Below are 16,064 nucleotides of genomic sequence, written 5' to 3' on the forward strand. Positions count from 1 at the left end.
CAATCTGAAGGTTTTCTCCATTTATTCCTGTGCTTTCTTCCCTTTACCGTTCCTAAATATTTTCGCCAATAAATCTCTTCCATGTCTAATTCCACTTTGACAACTGGCCTAGTAACTAACAAGAGTATGGCTACTCTAAGAGAGTATTAGGAATAGAAAAAGTTTCCCTAGCAAAGAAACCAGAATTAAAAATTTCATATGCCATACATGGTTGGCATAAGAAAATATCAATAGAAAATTATGCTCTTCATAATAAATGTCTCACATTTTAAGGCATGTATCTCCTTTAGGAAAATTTATAAGTAAAAGGAAGTGTATAGTCCTATTGAATGTTATCTTCTAAAAATTACTTAATATGCCTAGACTCTTGATACTCCTACATGATTTGTCATTTCAACTCTTATTATGTGACAAGTAAACAGTGAGCTTAAAAACTGGACTTCTTAGGGGACTGTTAATGAGATGTGGATCACTGGTCTGATACCAGCCTAGAGTGTCAGGTCTATCTGTTGGCTATTCAGTCTACACAAAATGAACAAGTGACTTCATATTTTTTTAAAAGAGAGAAATTAGAAGAGTATCACTTGTGGATAGTTCTATGGGAAGTAAAGGGAAAACTTCAGGAATTCAACAACTTTAGCATGGCAGTAGGGCAAGCGGGGGTGGGGGTGGGGGGTTGCGGGTGTGTTCAGGAGATTAGGGAACTGTCTCAGGCCTAGTTCTCTAGAGAAGCAAAACTCAATGACGTGTGTGTGTGTGTGTGTGTGTGTGTGTGTGTGAAAGAGAGAGAGAGAGAGAGAAGTAGGGGGGAAGATAGAGAGAAGAGAGAGGGGGAGAGAGAAATGAGAGAAGAGAGGGGAGAGAGAGAAAAGAGAGAAGGGGGAGAGGGGACAAAGAGGAGAAAGGAGGGAAGAGAGAGAGGGAGAGGGAGGGGGAGAAAGAGGGAGAGGGAAAGAGAAAAAGAAAGGGAGAGGGAGAGATAGTTTACAGAGTTTACAGAAAGCGGCAAATCCCAGACTTCAAGAGAGTGAGGCCTCTTCTGACTCATACAGTTTTGGATGCTAACAACTCCAAAGTTGGTAGGTAAGTCCAAAGAGTCAAAGATGACAAGTCAGATGTAGCATTTAGACTGAGCAAAACCAAGAGAGATGTTCCAGATGTCAATATATATTCAATATCGGCTTACTCTCTTTCAACTGATCAACTACTCACAGCAGATCTTTCATAGTGGAGGTGACTGTGCAATATTTCATGAAGAAAATTATCATACACAGTATTGTTGTGCTGTTGTTGTCTACCCTCAAGTTGGAAGTGACCGTCCAGCAAGTTTGGAGGCAGTAAATCACAAGGAAGGAGATTTCCCATCTTTCTCCTACAGCACAGCTGGTGGCTATGAACCAAGTACTGTTAGGTTAGCAGTTTAATTCCTTACCACTAAGTCAGTCACAGGAGCTCCTAAATTGGAGAATCCCAGGAGCCAAGCTGACACCTAACTTTAACCACGGCTTTTATGTTTTGCTTGTATTCTAAATGCTATCTTCAGAAAAAGACATATAGGAAAAGTTATTTACTAGGACCAGATACATAAAGTTCAATTACTTTTCTGAATATTTATTTGGTTGACTAATTAAGCATTGTGAAGATATTAACTTGCCTAATCCTCTCAACAATCAAGAGTTTTTTTAGTATGTCCAATTTATGGATAAAATACCTAAAACTCAGAGACCTATTAAATGGTATGATAATTATTGCATCAAATAGGCTAGTGATGAGGAGTACTTATCATGGCATACAGGTAGCAATCATAGCATATTTAACGGTTGTCACTGGATTATATGATACTGCACTATGATTGGTACCTCTATCCATGCCAAGCCAGTATTTTTCATTACCAACCTATTTGATATAACAATTATTACACAAAAGCAGGGACAAGGCCACTGTTAGATTCAGTTATTACTTGACAGTAAGGCTGTGTCTTATTCACCACTCAATCCCTCCCAGAGTGCCTGGTACATGTATATTGCAAAATAAATATCCACTGAAATGAAAACATCTCTACCAAAGGTTTTTTCTCTACTATTTTATATATTTTATATAAAGGCTCACCACAGGTCCTCCAAAAAGCCACAAACTCTTAACAAACCAAATTACTAGCATTACCAACATATATTCCACCCATTTTCTTATCATTGCTGCTACTCAGCTTAGAATTCACGGCACATCTTTCAAAAGCATACTGAAATGCAAAACTTCATCATTATAAAACACACTTGAGTTCAATTTATGCTAAAAACTGCATTCAGTAAAGATATCTGGAATGTGAAAAGCTGTAATGGGTATCTAATAAGATAGGAGTAACTACTGATAAATCAACTATGGCTTAGAAGAATATTGACTACTATTGTCATTCCTACTCTCTTCAGGATTACAATGATATATAAAAAAAACCAAAAACTGTCAAAATAAAGTCATTTGACAATGGTTATGTCAAATAATTTTTAAGGTGGTGTTTTACACACACACACACACACACACAAAGTCAGAGTTTCAGTTTGCTGGTTTAAAAGTGACAGAAAGATGGGAGACAGTTCTTATTCTCCTCTTTATGTCCAGTGTCTGCCTGGCACACAGTTGTGATGAATCAAGTATATGCTGAATGAATGATAAAGGATAAGTAGTTAGCTGAGGGGGGGAAAAGCATTCAATAACCAGAACAGTCAATAAATAATATTCTTATAGATAATGAGACATTACATTATCCTAGAGGTTTTTCTATATTCTTTCCTAAAATAGTTGGACTCAAACAAATTTAAAGCACATTTACATCACTCAAAACACACAGAAGGTACTAAGGCATGATAAATTAGCTTACAGATTATATTACTTACTAACATAGAGGCTCTAACTTCACTATAAAGTGATAAATAAAATTTCTATTTCTTGAGATTTTAAACTAAAAATGCTTTTACATTTCTAGTTGATAAATTCTGATTGTATCAGTTAAATAAATCTTACAAATTATTTCATTTATTAGGAATTGTAACAATATGCCCATAGAGGTATACAGAATTTTATATGGTATTTTTTTTTCTATTTGGAAAAACTAGAGCAAAAAGATAAGAGAAAATAATTTGGGATTCAAAACAAGTCAGCTCGTTGCCACAGAGATAGAACCATTCACAGCTGACCTTCCAGCAGGTTTTCAGAGACACCAGAAAAAATTGCTCATCTTTCTCCCAGGGAGTAGCGAGTAGATTTGAACCTCACACCTTGGGGTTGACAGTGCAACTCCCTACAGACTAGGCCACTAGAACTCTCTAATTTGAGATTAAAACTAGCCAATTCCATCAATTCTTATGATATACTGATCAAAATGTTATTGGTAGGAGCAAACTATGACTCACAGTGACCCTATGAACAACAGAACCATGTCCTATCCTGTTCCATCCCCATGTTTTCTGCCATGCTCAAGCCCATTATTACAGTTACTGTGTCAATCCATCTTGTTGAAGTTTCCTGTCTTTCACTGACCTCTTATCTTTTCCATAAAGTAGATAAAAATAGAATCCTACAAAAAACAACTATTATAAATCTTTTTCACTCCTTTTAGAGGACAAACTACACATTAAACTTGATCTCTAGCTCTGATCACATAAGGTTCACAATCACTAAGATATGCTATGAAAAACTGGATAACCATATCAATCTCATTGTCAATCACTTAACAAATGACTCTATGATTGCTAATGTATATAAAAATTATTTCCTGAACTTTATCACAGTGACTGCAGGGCTTGTTAAAAGCTATGAAAACAAAACTGGTAACACATGATATGTATTAATTCCTTGATTTTATTTTAGAAGCATTTAGGAAGAGCCACCTTGCCAACATTCATGTAAATTTCAAGATATGAAGGTTTCTCTCTTCAAAGAGGCCTTTCTAGTGAAAGAGATAAACCCACAAACACAAGACAAGTAAGTAAAACATAAAACATATGATACACTGATCACACTACATAGGCCAGAACCTGAATGTGATATATTACTTCCCTTCTTCATCAGTATGTCTAAAAGAAAGACTCTAACAATGGTAGATGCTCAATAAAAAATGAGCTGGATCTGAAAGAACAGCATGTTAGTCAGGATATGCCATACTTAAGAAGGGAGAAGTCTTCTATTGTCATTATCCTCATCTTTCTAAATGTGTGAAAATAAACAATTTAATATACATGTTTTCTGAAAAACTTTCAGAAGTGTAAAAATAAAAACGTATACTAGTGTTATTTCTTTTAAATACCAATTATTTCCCATTTTTATGTCATTTAGCATATATGTGTGCCTTGTACACTGTAATCATCACTCAATATAATCATTTTATCTGAGGCAGGTATAAAAATCTTTATTTTCATAGATACAAAAGCTAAAAGCTAAATATTTTTAAAATATTGGTTAACTTGTATAAGATCATGCTACCAAAAATAAAAATGAGCTTTTCATTCAGGCCTGATTCTGAAGCCTTTGCTGTTCATTACTCTTTGTCCTTATTTCAAGAAAGAAGAGGAAGGGAAGGAAAAGGAGGGGGGAAAGAGAAGATGGGAATGACCACAACTAAGAAAAAATTTTAAAAAAACAGATTGCTTGGATACTTTGAAACTTTTACTAAACTTTTATAAAACTACTAAGTTTTATAAAACTTTCTAATACAAAAATTTATGATAAGTATAATAGTTGCCCACCTTCACATAATCTTGTGGAAAACAGAAGGTAAGGTCTTACTGTTCATCCTTCTCCCATGAACGGCTGGTGGCCTCGAACCTTGTGCCCTGGGCATTGTAGAGCAGCTTCTTGCTGCTAGGCCACCAGAGCTCCAAAAGGGGGGAAAAAAAGGTATAGAGACTTGAGTGCTTCACCTACTTTCATACCAACTGTTAATCTGTCTTACTAAATATTCAGACTGACTGCTTTATGTAGTTATGTGGAGGGGAAAAGGAGGGAATTCTAAATAATTCTTCATTTTTATAAACTTATACTTTTAAAACTTATTATAACCAAACTCAGCTTATCAGTTGTATCACTAACAGCTAATTTATTCTTATTCCAGGTAATATAATGATATGAATTATCAATGACAGAGACGTCACTTTTAAAATATTTTTTTCATGATATACTAAAACTAGACAGTGATACATGTGATTTTTTAAAAAATAAAAAATACTGTATTTTACCACTGTCAAAGTAGTTATGTGACACAAATCTATTTTTAAATAAAATATATTTACTTAGCATAAATTATAATTAGAAATAAACAATGCAAATTCCAATGTTACACATTTAAATTAAGTTTAGAAACGAAAATTCCCATTAAAAATACCATAATCAATAATACATATTTATTTACATTATTTTGAGAACACTTTAAGACTACTTGTTTATATTTTCATTTTAATTTTCAAAGGACTACCATCACATGAGCCAATGTAATACTACAGAGCAGGATTTTATAGCTTATTTAAAAGAAGCTCTGGTGGCCTAATGTTGAAGGAGTTGCACTGCAAACACAAGGGCACAGAATTCAAATACACCAGCTGCTCCACAAGAGAAAATCTAGGTAATCTCCTCTTGTGTCTGAAAACCCACTGAAGAAACAGCTGCCAATTTCACAATACATAACAACAATAACATGTAATACTTTGTTATGCTTTAGGTGAAAGCTTATATGGCAAATTAGGCTTCCCTTTAACTCATTTTCACTTCTGGGTCAATATGATCTCATATACTTAATTGTTTAGGGAGCTCTGGTGGCCCAGTGGTAAAAAGCTTGGCTGCAATCCCAAAGGCACTCAGTTCAAATCCACTAGCTGCTCTGTGGGAGAAAGATGAGCAATCTCCTCCTGTGTGATTAAATGCCTCTGAAAACTCACTGGCGGGTCAGCTATGAGTCGGCCCTGACTTGATGGCAAATAACAACAGTTAATTGTTTAAGGGAACTCATTATTCAGTGGTGATAGTCTATCTGGGACCTTCTGCTGAATGGTCAGAATGGTGAATAAGTGGTAGATAGGCACCATCTAGTTCTTCTGATCTCAAAGTAGAAGAGGCTGTGTGTGGTTTATGTGGCCTCTCAATCTTGTCTACTTATTATTAAAAGAAAATTTCAAATACTATTAATATATATTGGGTGATAAAGGAGACTATTTAGACAAATTTTAGAAATACTAAACTTTGAAACAAAAATTATTACTTAAATGAATTTACTAAAATGGTATCTTAAATACTGGAAAATTAAACCTGAGAAAGGCTTTATATTGTAATTGAATTCAGAAAGCTAACAAAAGTTAAGAATTTTCAACCTTTTAACCATATCAGGTTAACAATACCCTCAGCCAAAATAAAAATTAAGAATTATCAGAAGTTATCTATTCGGAATTGTTTTTTTATTAATGATTTTTAAATGCAACATATTTTTTTATGAATTGTTTAATATATAGCACCTTCTGTTATAGCTATTGTTTTAATAGATCATTTCTGCCTCCAAAAGGTTAAATCCACAACTAATAGGATCATGATTTAGAAATGACCTCAGTTTTTATTCATCATAGTAATATAAAATCAAACTCAATTCATGACAGAGAACTCTTAACAGCCATGTTTTTAGTTTCTTTGAACAGATGTAAATATAATCTGCACTACTATCAAATTCTAGGCTTGGTAGAAAGCATACTAATATTTTTTTTAAGTACTCTAAAAATTATTTCTAAAAAACTGCATAAAAAGGAGTCTATAAATGTATTGTGATATTATTTTAACAATTATTCTACACTACAATGGAAGTGCATGCTCAAACAAGACACCTCAGCAGTATTTTAAAGCAGTAACCACCTAGCCAATTTCTGTATGTTCTGTAGTTTTTCTAATCCACTCTCCCTGTGGTTGAGCAAAATCGAATTGCCTCTCACATTTGCAGACAGCTCTGTGAAGGTGATAATAGAGCTGCTCCCTGCTGTCATGAGGCAGGAAATAGGAAAATGGCATATGGGGCTAGAAAGAAAGAAATAAAAAAAAAAAAGAAAGAAAAGGAAAAAAAAGGAACGAATGAACCAAAAAAAAGAGAGAACTAAACAAGAACAAAAGAGATTTCAACAAAGAATAACCATAACCCAATATGCTTTGCAAGTAAATCTCTTTTTAGAATCATTTAGCATATTTAATCATTTATCTGCATTCTCATTCGAGAAATGCAAATAGTTGATACCAAGTCTTTGGGGCAACTTTTCATTGTCTGAAATATTTGGAACATATTAACACCAGAATACACCCTGCAAATGTTTTTTTCTTTTTAAATCAGGGTATTAGAAGCCAAAAATAGAGTCCTAAGTAGATTGTATAAATGTTGTATCAAACTCAAGTTCATTACTTAAAAATAAAGAAGAGTAAAGTTCTATTTAGTAAAATATTAATAAAATGTTCATTGCATGGTTTAAGCATAACTTAGTATTTCCAATTCTGGGAAATTTTTTAAAAATTACATATAAACATTCATAATTATTAGGCAATAGCTGATTAAAATAGAATGATATCTCTAAATAATTAAACTGCTAATAATGCCAAGACACATTTATAGACTTATTCAGTTTTTTGCCAAAGGTTTCTGTGTAATTAAGAATCCTGCTTTAAACTGAATTCTCTTTATTTATTTAACTCGTCTGTAAACCCAATGTGGCAGGAGATGCTAATAAAGATAGACTTGACTCTACCTTTCCTTTTACACTCTGGATAGGATCCACAACCACTGCCACGGCTCTCTCCGACAAGGCTTCAAAGCTCTGCTGAGTGTTGATATCCACGCCAGAAAGCCAACAACCAAAGCCAGGGTGACTGTGATACCAACCAACAACCATCTCAGGCCTGAAACAAAGAGGGCATTCAAATGCTCATAAGAGAACAAGTAATACATTTATGATATGAAAAGAAACAACACACTAACAGGGTATAAATTAAGAAAAGATGAAAAACACACAGGTGTGAAGAAGCACCATTAAAAACACTGAAATCATACACCATATTATCCAGAAAACATGGAAATGAGTAAGTGTGACAAAGGAGTGCTATCATTAAGAGATGCACATTAGCGGTGGTAGATAAGGCTTTCAGTTTTTCACCTTGTTACCACACTTTCTCAGAGCCAGTTTTACCCTTTCAGCATTCAAGTAAATATCTACTCTTTAACGCCTTAGCTCTGGGAGTTGGATTTTCCAGGCAGAGTACATTTTTAACAATGGACACCAGGATCCACTGTTGTGAAAGGATTAAATATCAATTAAACCAGCAGTACAACTAGGAACTCAGTCAAAAACCAATTTGCACTGTTCTGCTCGGCTGCTGAGCCTTTTGCTAACATTAATTTTGAAGTTTTTTCCACAGTAGAAGAATTTGAGCAAGAGAATGACAACTATTAAGAAATTCAGTCTGGAGGAAAAAATTTGAAAAAATATTTGGGTTCTACTTTTCTTTAAAATACATATGCCTACAGACATAATTAAGAATTCAGAATCTCATTCAGCTATAACTCTAAAATACATGGAAAATAGCAGCTCTTCAATTATATGTGACCAAAGAACAACTCCATATGCTTAACAGAGATTACTGTAGTCTAACCTTCCTATAAGCCTGTACAAAATTTAAAAAGAGGCAGTACTATGGCATCTGTCTTTGATGCTATATAGGAAGGGATACTAAACAGGTAAAACAAAGCACTCATACGGATAGTTATTTTTTTATCAACTACAAAGCTATGAAGGAATTCTGGTGGCACAGGACACAGGGAGCTGCACTGCTAACCCAAAGGTGGCACCTCTCCGAGTCTCGATTCACCATGGCTCTGCTGGAGAAAGAAAGGCAGTCTCCTCCAATGTGATTTGCTGTTATGTGTCTTTGAGTCAGACCAACTTACAGCTGATTCCCAGCAAATTTTCAGGGGCTGTTAATCACGTAGGAGAAGACTGCCCATATCTTTTCCCCAGAGGAGCTGCTGGTGGGTTCCAACTGCCTGCCTTTGGGATGGCAGAACAACTCCTTACCTCTAGAGTCCCAGAGCTCCTTCCAGTGTGATTTTCAACCTTCAAAAACTGCTAAAAGGCAATTAAGTTATTTTTTACATAGTTTTTATTCTAGGAATTATATCCATTAACACTCATTAATTTAGGATACATTTCTAAACCTACTCCAGTTCTTTTCCATTCTTTATGCTTACCTTCCTGTCTGCTTCAACATATCCAACATTTTGGCTTGGAACACTGGATCAACTGCCTCCACACTAACCCCCTGATTTAGAAAAAAAGAACATTTATTAGTTTTGAAAACAATTTATTTAGGGGGGGAGGGTAGGTTAGAGGGAGAAACAACTTCATATTAAATGGACAAAAAGCTCAAAAAGCGGTGCTATGAATTTTGGATATATAATCTTTGGCTAATGGAGCTCTGGCAATGTAGTTCATAGCAAACCCAGATGCCATTCATTCCTCTCTGGCTGCTGTAATTTACCAGCAGTATCTTGGGAAAATATGGGCCGTCTTCTCCTGTGTGATTTATAGCCACAGGAAATCACTGGGGCGTTAGCTATGAGTTGGTTCCAACTTACAGAAATGCATTTTAAACTCTTTGTACATGTTTTGAACTATATTTGACACACAATTAAGTATAAATTAGATACTAATAAATTTCTAAAATAGCTGACTACCAGAGTGCTATTTATTGATAAAACTTTGAAGCAAGAAAATAATTTCTTCTTTTCTAACTGTGGTGGAAATTTTTTTGCTGTTGATTTCTGGATGGATGACAGGGAAAGTCTTTCAGGGCTTCATGTATAATTATTGGCAGATATTTTGCAGGAAATACGCTCTTTCAAATAGCGCCTCAAAATTAAAAAAAATAATTAAAATTCAAAAACTCCTTTAGAAAATCAAGTCTTTCAAATGTACAATTTTTGTTAGCTCACTCAAAAGAAAAAAAAAGATGTTAGAACATAAAAAAGTAGAATTGAAGGGAGCTCTGGTGGCCTAGTGGCAAGAAGCTGCACTGCAAACTCAGAGGTATGTGGTTTGAGTCCATCAGATTCTCTGCTGGAGAAGGAGGGGCAGTCTCCCCCTGTACCAGTCAGATCCAATTTGACGGTAGATACATGCACAAAAAATAATAAAAATTTTTTTTAAAAAAGTATAATTGATGAGTAGCATCTCTGATTTTAGCTCACCAGAGACTTTTTTCTGACACTGAAGTGTAAATTTAATCTCTTTTAAACAAGCCATAAATATAAAGTTTGCTTTCCACCCAAAATAGTCATTTCAATTTAAAATACTGTGCATCCCTCAGGAGTCTGTAAACTACAGCCTAAGAGTTCTAGGCTTAGAATGTTGGAGTGGTGGGTTTGTTTTTTTAAAAACATATTTTAAAATGCTGTTAAAATACAAAAAAAGAGAAGAAAGAACATGCAACAGAGACATATGAGACCCTTTACACATGAGCCAAAAGAATGTTCTAATAAACAAGAGTATTTGAGAATAAAAAATCTTCTGTGTACTGTCAAACAAGGACCTACAATGAAATAATGCTATAAAAGCCTAAGAAGCATTTATCTTAATGTATGTGTACATAAAGGATGTATTTAATAGAAAGAATTCTCATCTTATGTATTCTGATATGAAGAATTAGTTGTTGTTAACTGTCGCTGAGTTAGCACCCGACTCACAACCCCATGCACAGCAAAATGAAATGCTGTCCCTGGTCCACTGTAGACAGGAACACTGTAATTGATAAGGTTTTTATCCATTGACCCTTGGGTTGTAGATTGCCAGGTCTAACTTCAGTCTGTTTTGTCTGGAAGCTCTCCTGAAATCTGTTCAGCCTCACAGCAACATGCCAGCCAGCCACACCTCCACTGACAAATAGGTAGTGGTTGCACTTTGGATACACTGGCTGGAAAACTGAACCCACATCACTTGCATGGGAAGGTAAAGATTCTGCCACTGAACCACCACTGTCCCCAAAAAGGTAAATACAAGCAGTAACAGTCTAGGATTTAATTCTAAATCTTTACTTAATATGCAAAAAGGATATTTTAAAAACAAAACCAAAACACTTTTTTACAAATCAAACTGGTTTTCCATTCAGTCATTCACATAGATCTTGGTTAATGACATTAATTACAGTCCCTACCCTGTAGCAGTATTCTTCTCACTTCTTTCTGGTGCATTCATTTCCATCCATTCTTCTAGGTAATATTTTTCTGCCTTCTGAATTTTAACTTTGGAGAAACACTGCCCCTTTTATTAAGTACTTTCCTGATGTTCAAAAGGTTACTACTAAAAGGTTTTACCAGCTAAACTGGTCACTTACTTAAAGATTTAAAAATGTATGTAATGACAATAAAGTGGAAAGTTTAGCAGTTCGGTGGAATGGCTATATTTTTTGTCTATTTTCTTTAAATCTAAATGTATAACTATCTGCATAAATATTATTAAATAAAAAATTAAAACACCTCCATAAAGAACAACAAAGTAAGCCATAACAACTTTCAAAATCTGCATGGAGTACGCATGTTCTTGAAACAAATTAATGCCTAAGAAAAAGAACTATGGCTCTGTACGGTTTACTTGTTTGATAATATTTTAGAAGGAAAGGCTTAAAAGTAATTTATCATCACATTTAAAGTATTAAAATCAGGTAACATATTTCAAAACAATGGGAACAAAGTGGGATTATCAGCTAGTAGTTATGAGCTATATAAACCTAAATAAGAAATTTCTGAAATATTGAACCAAGTGTTCAAACTAAAGTAATACCCTGATGTTATGCTAGCTAGCAAAAGCTTAAAGTATATTTAAAGAGCTTTAGTGTTAATATCATTCATTTTGTGACCATAAAAGGAACTCAAATTTTACTTAAAAGATGATTAATTCAATATTGTCTATAACTTTATCATTAATTTATTACTAAAAAATATCATAATTAAATTATTTTTTCATACTGAGAAAGAGAATATAATTGGGAAAATAAAATATGAACAGTTTTGAACAGAGAAAGAAAAAAAAGAAAAGAAACACATTTACTTGCAGCAGGCAACCCTTAAAGTACTCACTGTTCCTGACTGTGGCATAGCAAACACATCAATCACTCTGACGGTGTAATCATCAACAAATTCTCCAAGCATCAGACCCATCACTTCCATTGGAACTCCAGCACGACCATGTTTTAACATCTGTAAAATGGTAGATATGTGGACATAAAGCTCATTTCTTTGAGATACCTGATACTTTATTTAATAAATTAGTTTTGTTTCTTTGAAAGTTGTTCTTGTTACCAGCTATCGAGTCGAGTACAACTCCAGGCGACCCTGTGAACAGATATGAACCCTGTCCTGCCCTGTCCTCCTCACAATCTCGGACATCCTTGAACCCATTGCTGCAATTACTGTCAATCACTCTATTTTACATCTCCACCTAAAAGGGAGCTCTGGTTGTCTAGTGTTAAAATGCTGTGCTGTTAACACAAAGGCACACAGTTTGAATCCATCAGCTGCTCTGTGGAAGAAAGCTGACCAATCTCTTCCTGTGCAGTTTATAGCCTGTGAAAACCCACAAGAGGGTCGGTAACAACACCAACAAAAGCAAAACAATAGTTAATGTCTCAGAAGATTAAGGTGACAAATATAAAAAAAAAAAGGTGACAAAGATCCCCAAACTAAAGATACAGTGAAACAACAAAGTTCTCTAAAGCAAATTAACTCTATTAACTTACTTTTAACAGTGCCAGAGAAGAGATATAGACCTGTTCTGCTGTGTCTACTGCAGGAGCATCTGTAGGTGGCCCCTAGAAACAAGTATATTAATTATTATAAACATAGAGTTATGAGTTTAAAATTAAAGTTACATGTTAGACAACCTTACAGCTCTAACTCTGATCACAGCAGAGTGGGAGAAAAGGCACAATATAAGGAACCTTTTATAACCTTATTTTAAAAGACTTTCAGAAAAAAATGCAAAGTATCTTTCATTCTGTTACAATATAATCAATCAAAGGCAAGTGTGCAAATAACAAAACAGGAGAAAACAGACAAGTCCATGGAACATAAAGCTTCTAAGGCTTTCAGCAGTACTCACCAACCTTAGCTACAAAATAATTCTAATTTACCAACTAGTCACATTTCTTACCATAATGTAAATAAATGAATCTGGATTAGCATGAGGAACTAAAGTGACTGATAAATACACACAACAATTCCTCTAAGCTTCTTGATTTTCTGCTAAAGTCAGTATGTAGATTAAGGTTATGGGATCATCACTGTGCAGATATATAGGTATAATGAGGCGGGAGGAAGATGGGAGAGGACTTCTAATCCCTAGGTGGAAGAGCTGTGAACAGGCACTTCATGAAGTTGTTTTCCTCCCCTGCAATAACAACAATTATAACACAGTTGTCTCAAGTGTGAACAAACTGGTTGTGAACGGGGTAGTTAATATCAAAATATATCCAAAATTCTGATCCCTACCTTTAAATTAAATATTATAACTATAGTACAGATGAAAGAAGATAATGTGTTTTCCACTAGTAGCAATTCTATTGTCTTTATTGAAAGCACACTTCCACCACTTTGATTCTCCTACACAAAGCAATTTATGTATAGTCCTTACCTATAGGATAACTACAATATTTTTACAGCATATTCTTTCCATTTAATTTTTCCCCCATTCATTCATTATTGCACATTTTCCTCCCTGCCCATCCCACCCCCCCAGTTCGTTTTTCTCTTTGAAGAAAACAAAACAAAACAAAAAAACACCCAACTTTCATTGTGAAACAATCCCCATGCCCCAGTCCACTTTAATATGCATTTCTTTTTTATAATCTTGTCATGAAAATACCTAATCCTATACTCCCTCATCTGTTTCAATGCCATATACATTATGATCCCTTCTTTTCTTAGTTTCCTCCCAAGCCTCATGTCAGTCCTGTTTCATAACAGTGGCATTATGCAGTATTTGTCCTTTTGTGACTGAGATATTTCACTCAGCATAATGTCCCCCAGGGTCACCTATTTTGTGTATTTCATGAGTTCATTTTTCAATGCAGCATAGTATTGCAATGTGTGAATATCCATTCATTTGTTGATAGGTACTTGGATGGTTTCCAATTCTTTGCTATTGTGAATAAAACTACAATAAAAATGGGTGTGCAAAAGATACCTACAATCTTATAAATGTGATTCTTCAGCCACTAGTACATGTATTTAAATAGACACACACACACTCAACACTGGACAGTGTGGGAAATTAAAGTGAGATGTGATCTATGTGTTTTGCTTAAAGCTCCTTTTCTGTCACAGTGATTTTATTACAAATTATATAATAAACATGCTAGCTATCCAAATTTTAAGTCAACATTCTATCTTACATTTATGGGTTTACTTACCAAATGAAATCAATTGCTTTGTTCTATTACATTTCACATTTTCAAGTCAATGTGTGTTTTTATTTAAAGCACATAGCATATATCCAGGTGAGTTTCTCTATCAGTTCATAAAGAAAATGTTCTACATCTTACTTTCTGAGTAGTGAGGAGAGTCTTAAAAGTTTGTGAGTGGCCATCTAATCTCCAACTACTGGTCTTTCCGTTTGAGAAAAGGGAAGGAAATCAAAGAGTAAAGGAAACAGGAAGTCTAAAGATCTAATGAGTCACATGAAGCAGAGCCTTCATTAACCTAAGACCAGAAGAACTAGGTATTTGGCTACTACCACTTATTGCTCTAACTCTGATCACAGAAGACAGAGTGGGAGAAAAGGCACAATAAAATTAATATTTGTAAAAAGGATCAGAGTCTGATAGAGACAAGTTGAGCTCTTAAGAATATGGAACCTGATTCATGATGTGTTACAGAGTACAACTCTCAGGGTTTTGTTAGCTGTAATCTTAACTTTAGCAGATTGTCAGACCCCTTCTTCCTCAGTACCATCAGGGAGATTAGAATCACTAAAGTCAGTAATCAAGCACATACCATTTGCATCATCTAAGGCCTTGATAGTTATTTCTATATTCTATGTAAGAATAAAACAAAATAAAAAAGCACTTAATTGCCAGTGAGCAGAATGCACCCAGACTGACTCTCTGTTGCGTTTCCAAGGCTGTAAATCATACAGGAGGGAGGTGATTGCCTTTCTCCTTGGAGCTGCTGGTGGATCTGCTAGACAGGCATTGCATTTCCTTGTAAACTATGCCACCAGAGTGCTCTTTCTAAACGTGTCAGAAGATAGTCATTGGGGGCAGGAGAGAGAGGAACTGATGTGGGAGGGGGAGGTATGCAGGGTGGATAAAACATCACTGCATCTCAAAATGTTATCACAGGAAAAATATACAAATTATTTTCATCATCAATGAAGAAAGATTCTGTTATATCTAACAGTTACCTAGAAAAAGCTTGGCACATTGTGAGAATGCAATAAATACGGGTTGAAAGAATGAAAGGAATAAATCAAGGAACTTACTGTAAGCCAATGGTCAAGAAAGAAAAATACCCAACAATTACTCTGGAGGCATAATGACTGAGCACTTAGTTGACATATCAAACCCCCAAGGCATTCTGTAAGGAAGGGCTGATGGGACTCTAAGGGAGCACTGATGGTCTGCTCTGGCAGAAATTTCCACCTTGCAAATGCTATAAGCAGTTTTTACTCTGTCTTATAGGGTTGCTCTGAGTAGAAATTGGCTCGATGGCACACACAACACTCAGTATCAAAGTATGCAAGTAGTAAGCAAGGAAATGGAAAGATTCTTTTATTTCCATCTTCACTAGCTACCTTCTTGTGCAGTAAAATACTAACAGGAAGTTAAACACTAAAAGAAATAACTAGTTTGTGGGTACTGCTTCACTGATACTGGTTTTGAGGTTATAAGCAGTCAGTGCTATTTCTGTTGCCTTCTCACTCCAATTACTAGTCTTTTCCCCTTGATCTAATCACAGACTAAATTTTCCCTGAAAAAAAACTTGGCAAGAAGTAGAGAAGGGTTTGTGG

General features: G+C 34.9%; 1 protein-coding gene across 1 annotated transcript in view; it reads right to left on the bottom strand.

Annotated features, from left to right (window-relative positions):
* Positions 1-16,064, bottom strand: part of PSMD14 (proteasome (prosome, macropain) 26S subunit, non-ATPase, 14) — a 123,421-nt gene that overhangs the window by 46,081 nt on the left and 61,276 nt on the right. The window contains exons 3-6 of the mRNA XM_006879364.1: positions 12,796-12,867; positions 12,137-12,256; positions 9,254-9,324; positions 7,758-7,908 (exon numbers count right to left, since the gene is read on the bottom strand). Of these exons, the coding sequence (XP_006879426.1) occupies positions 7,758-7,908; positions 9,254-9,324; positions 12,137-12,256; positions 12,796-12,867 (414 nt within the window). The remainder of the gene's footprint in view (positions 1-7,757; positions 7,909-9,253; positions 9,325-12,136; positions 12,257-12,795; positions 12,868-16,064) is intronic.

This window comes from Elephantulus edwardii, unplaced genomic scaffold (assembly GCF_000299155.1).
Source record: "Elephantulus edwardii isolate Elephantulus edwardi_28Jun2011 unplaced genomic scaffold, EleEdw1.0 scaffold00003, whole genome shotgun sequence".
NCBI classification, from domain to species: domain Eukaryota; kingdom Metazoa; phylum Chordata; class Mammalia; order Macroscelidea; family Macroscelididae; genus Elephantulus; species Elephantulus edwardii.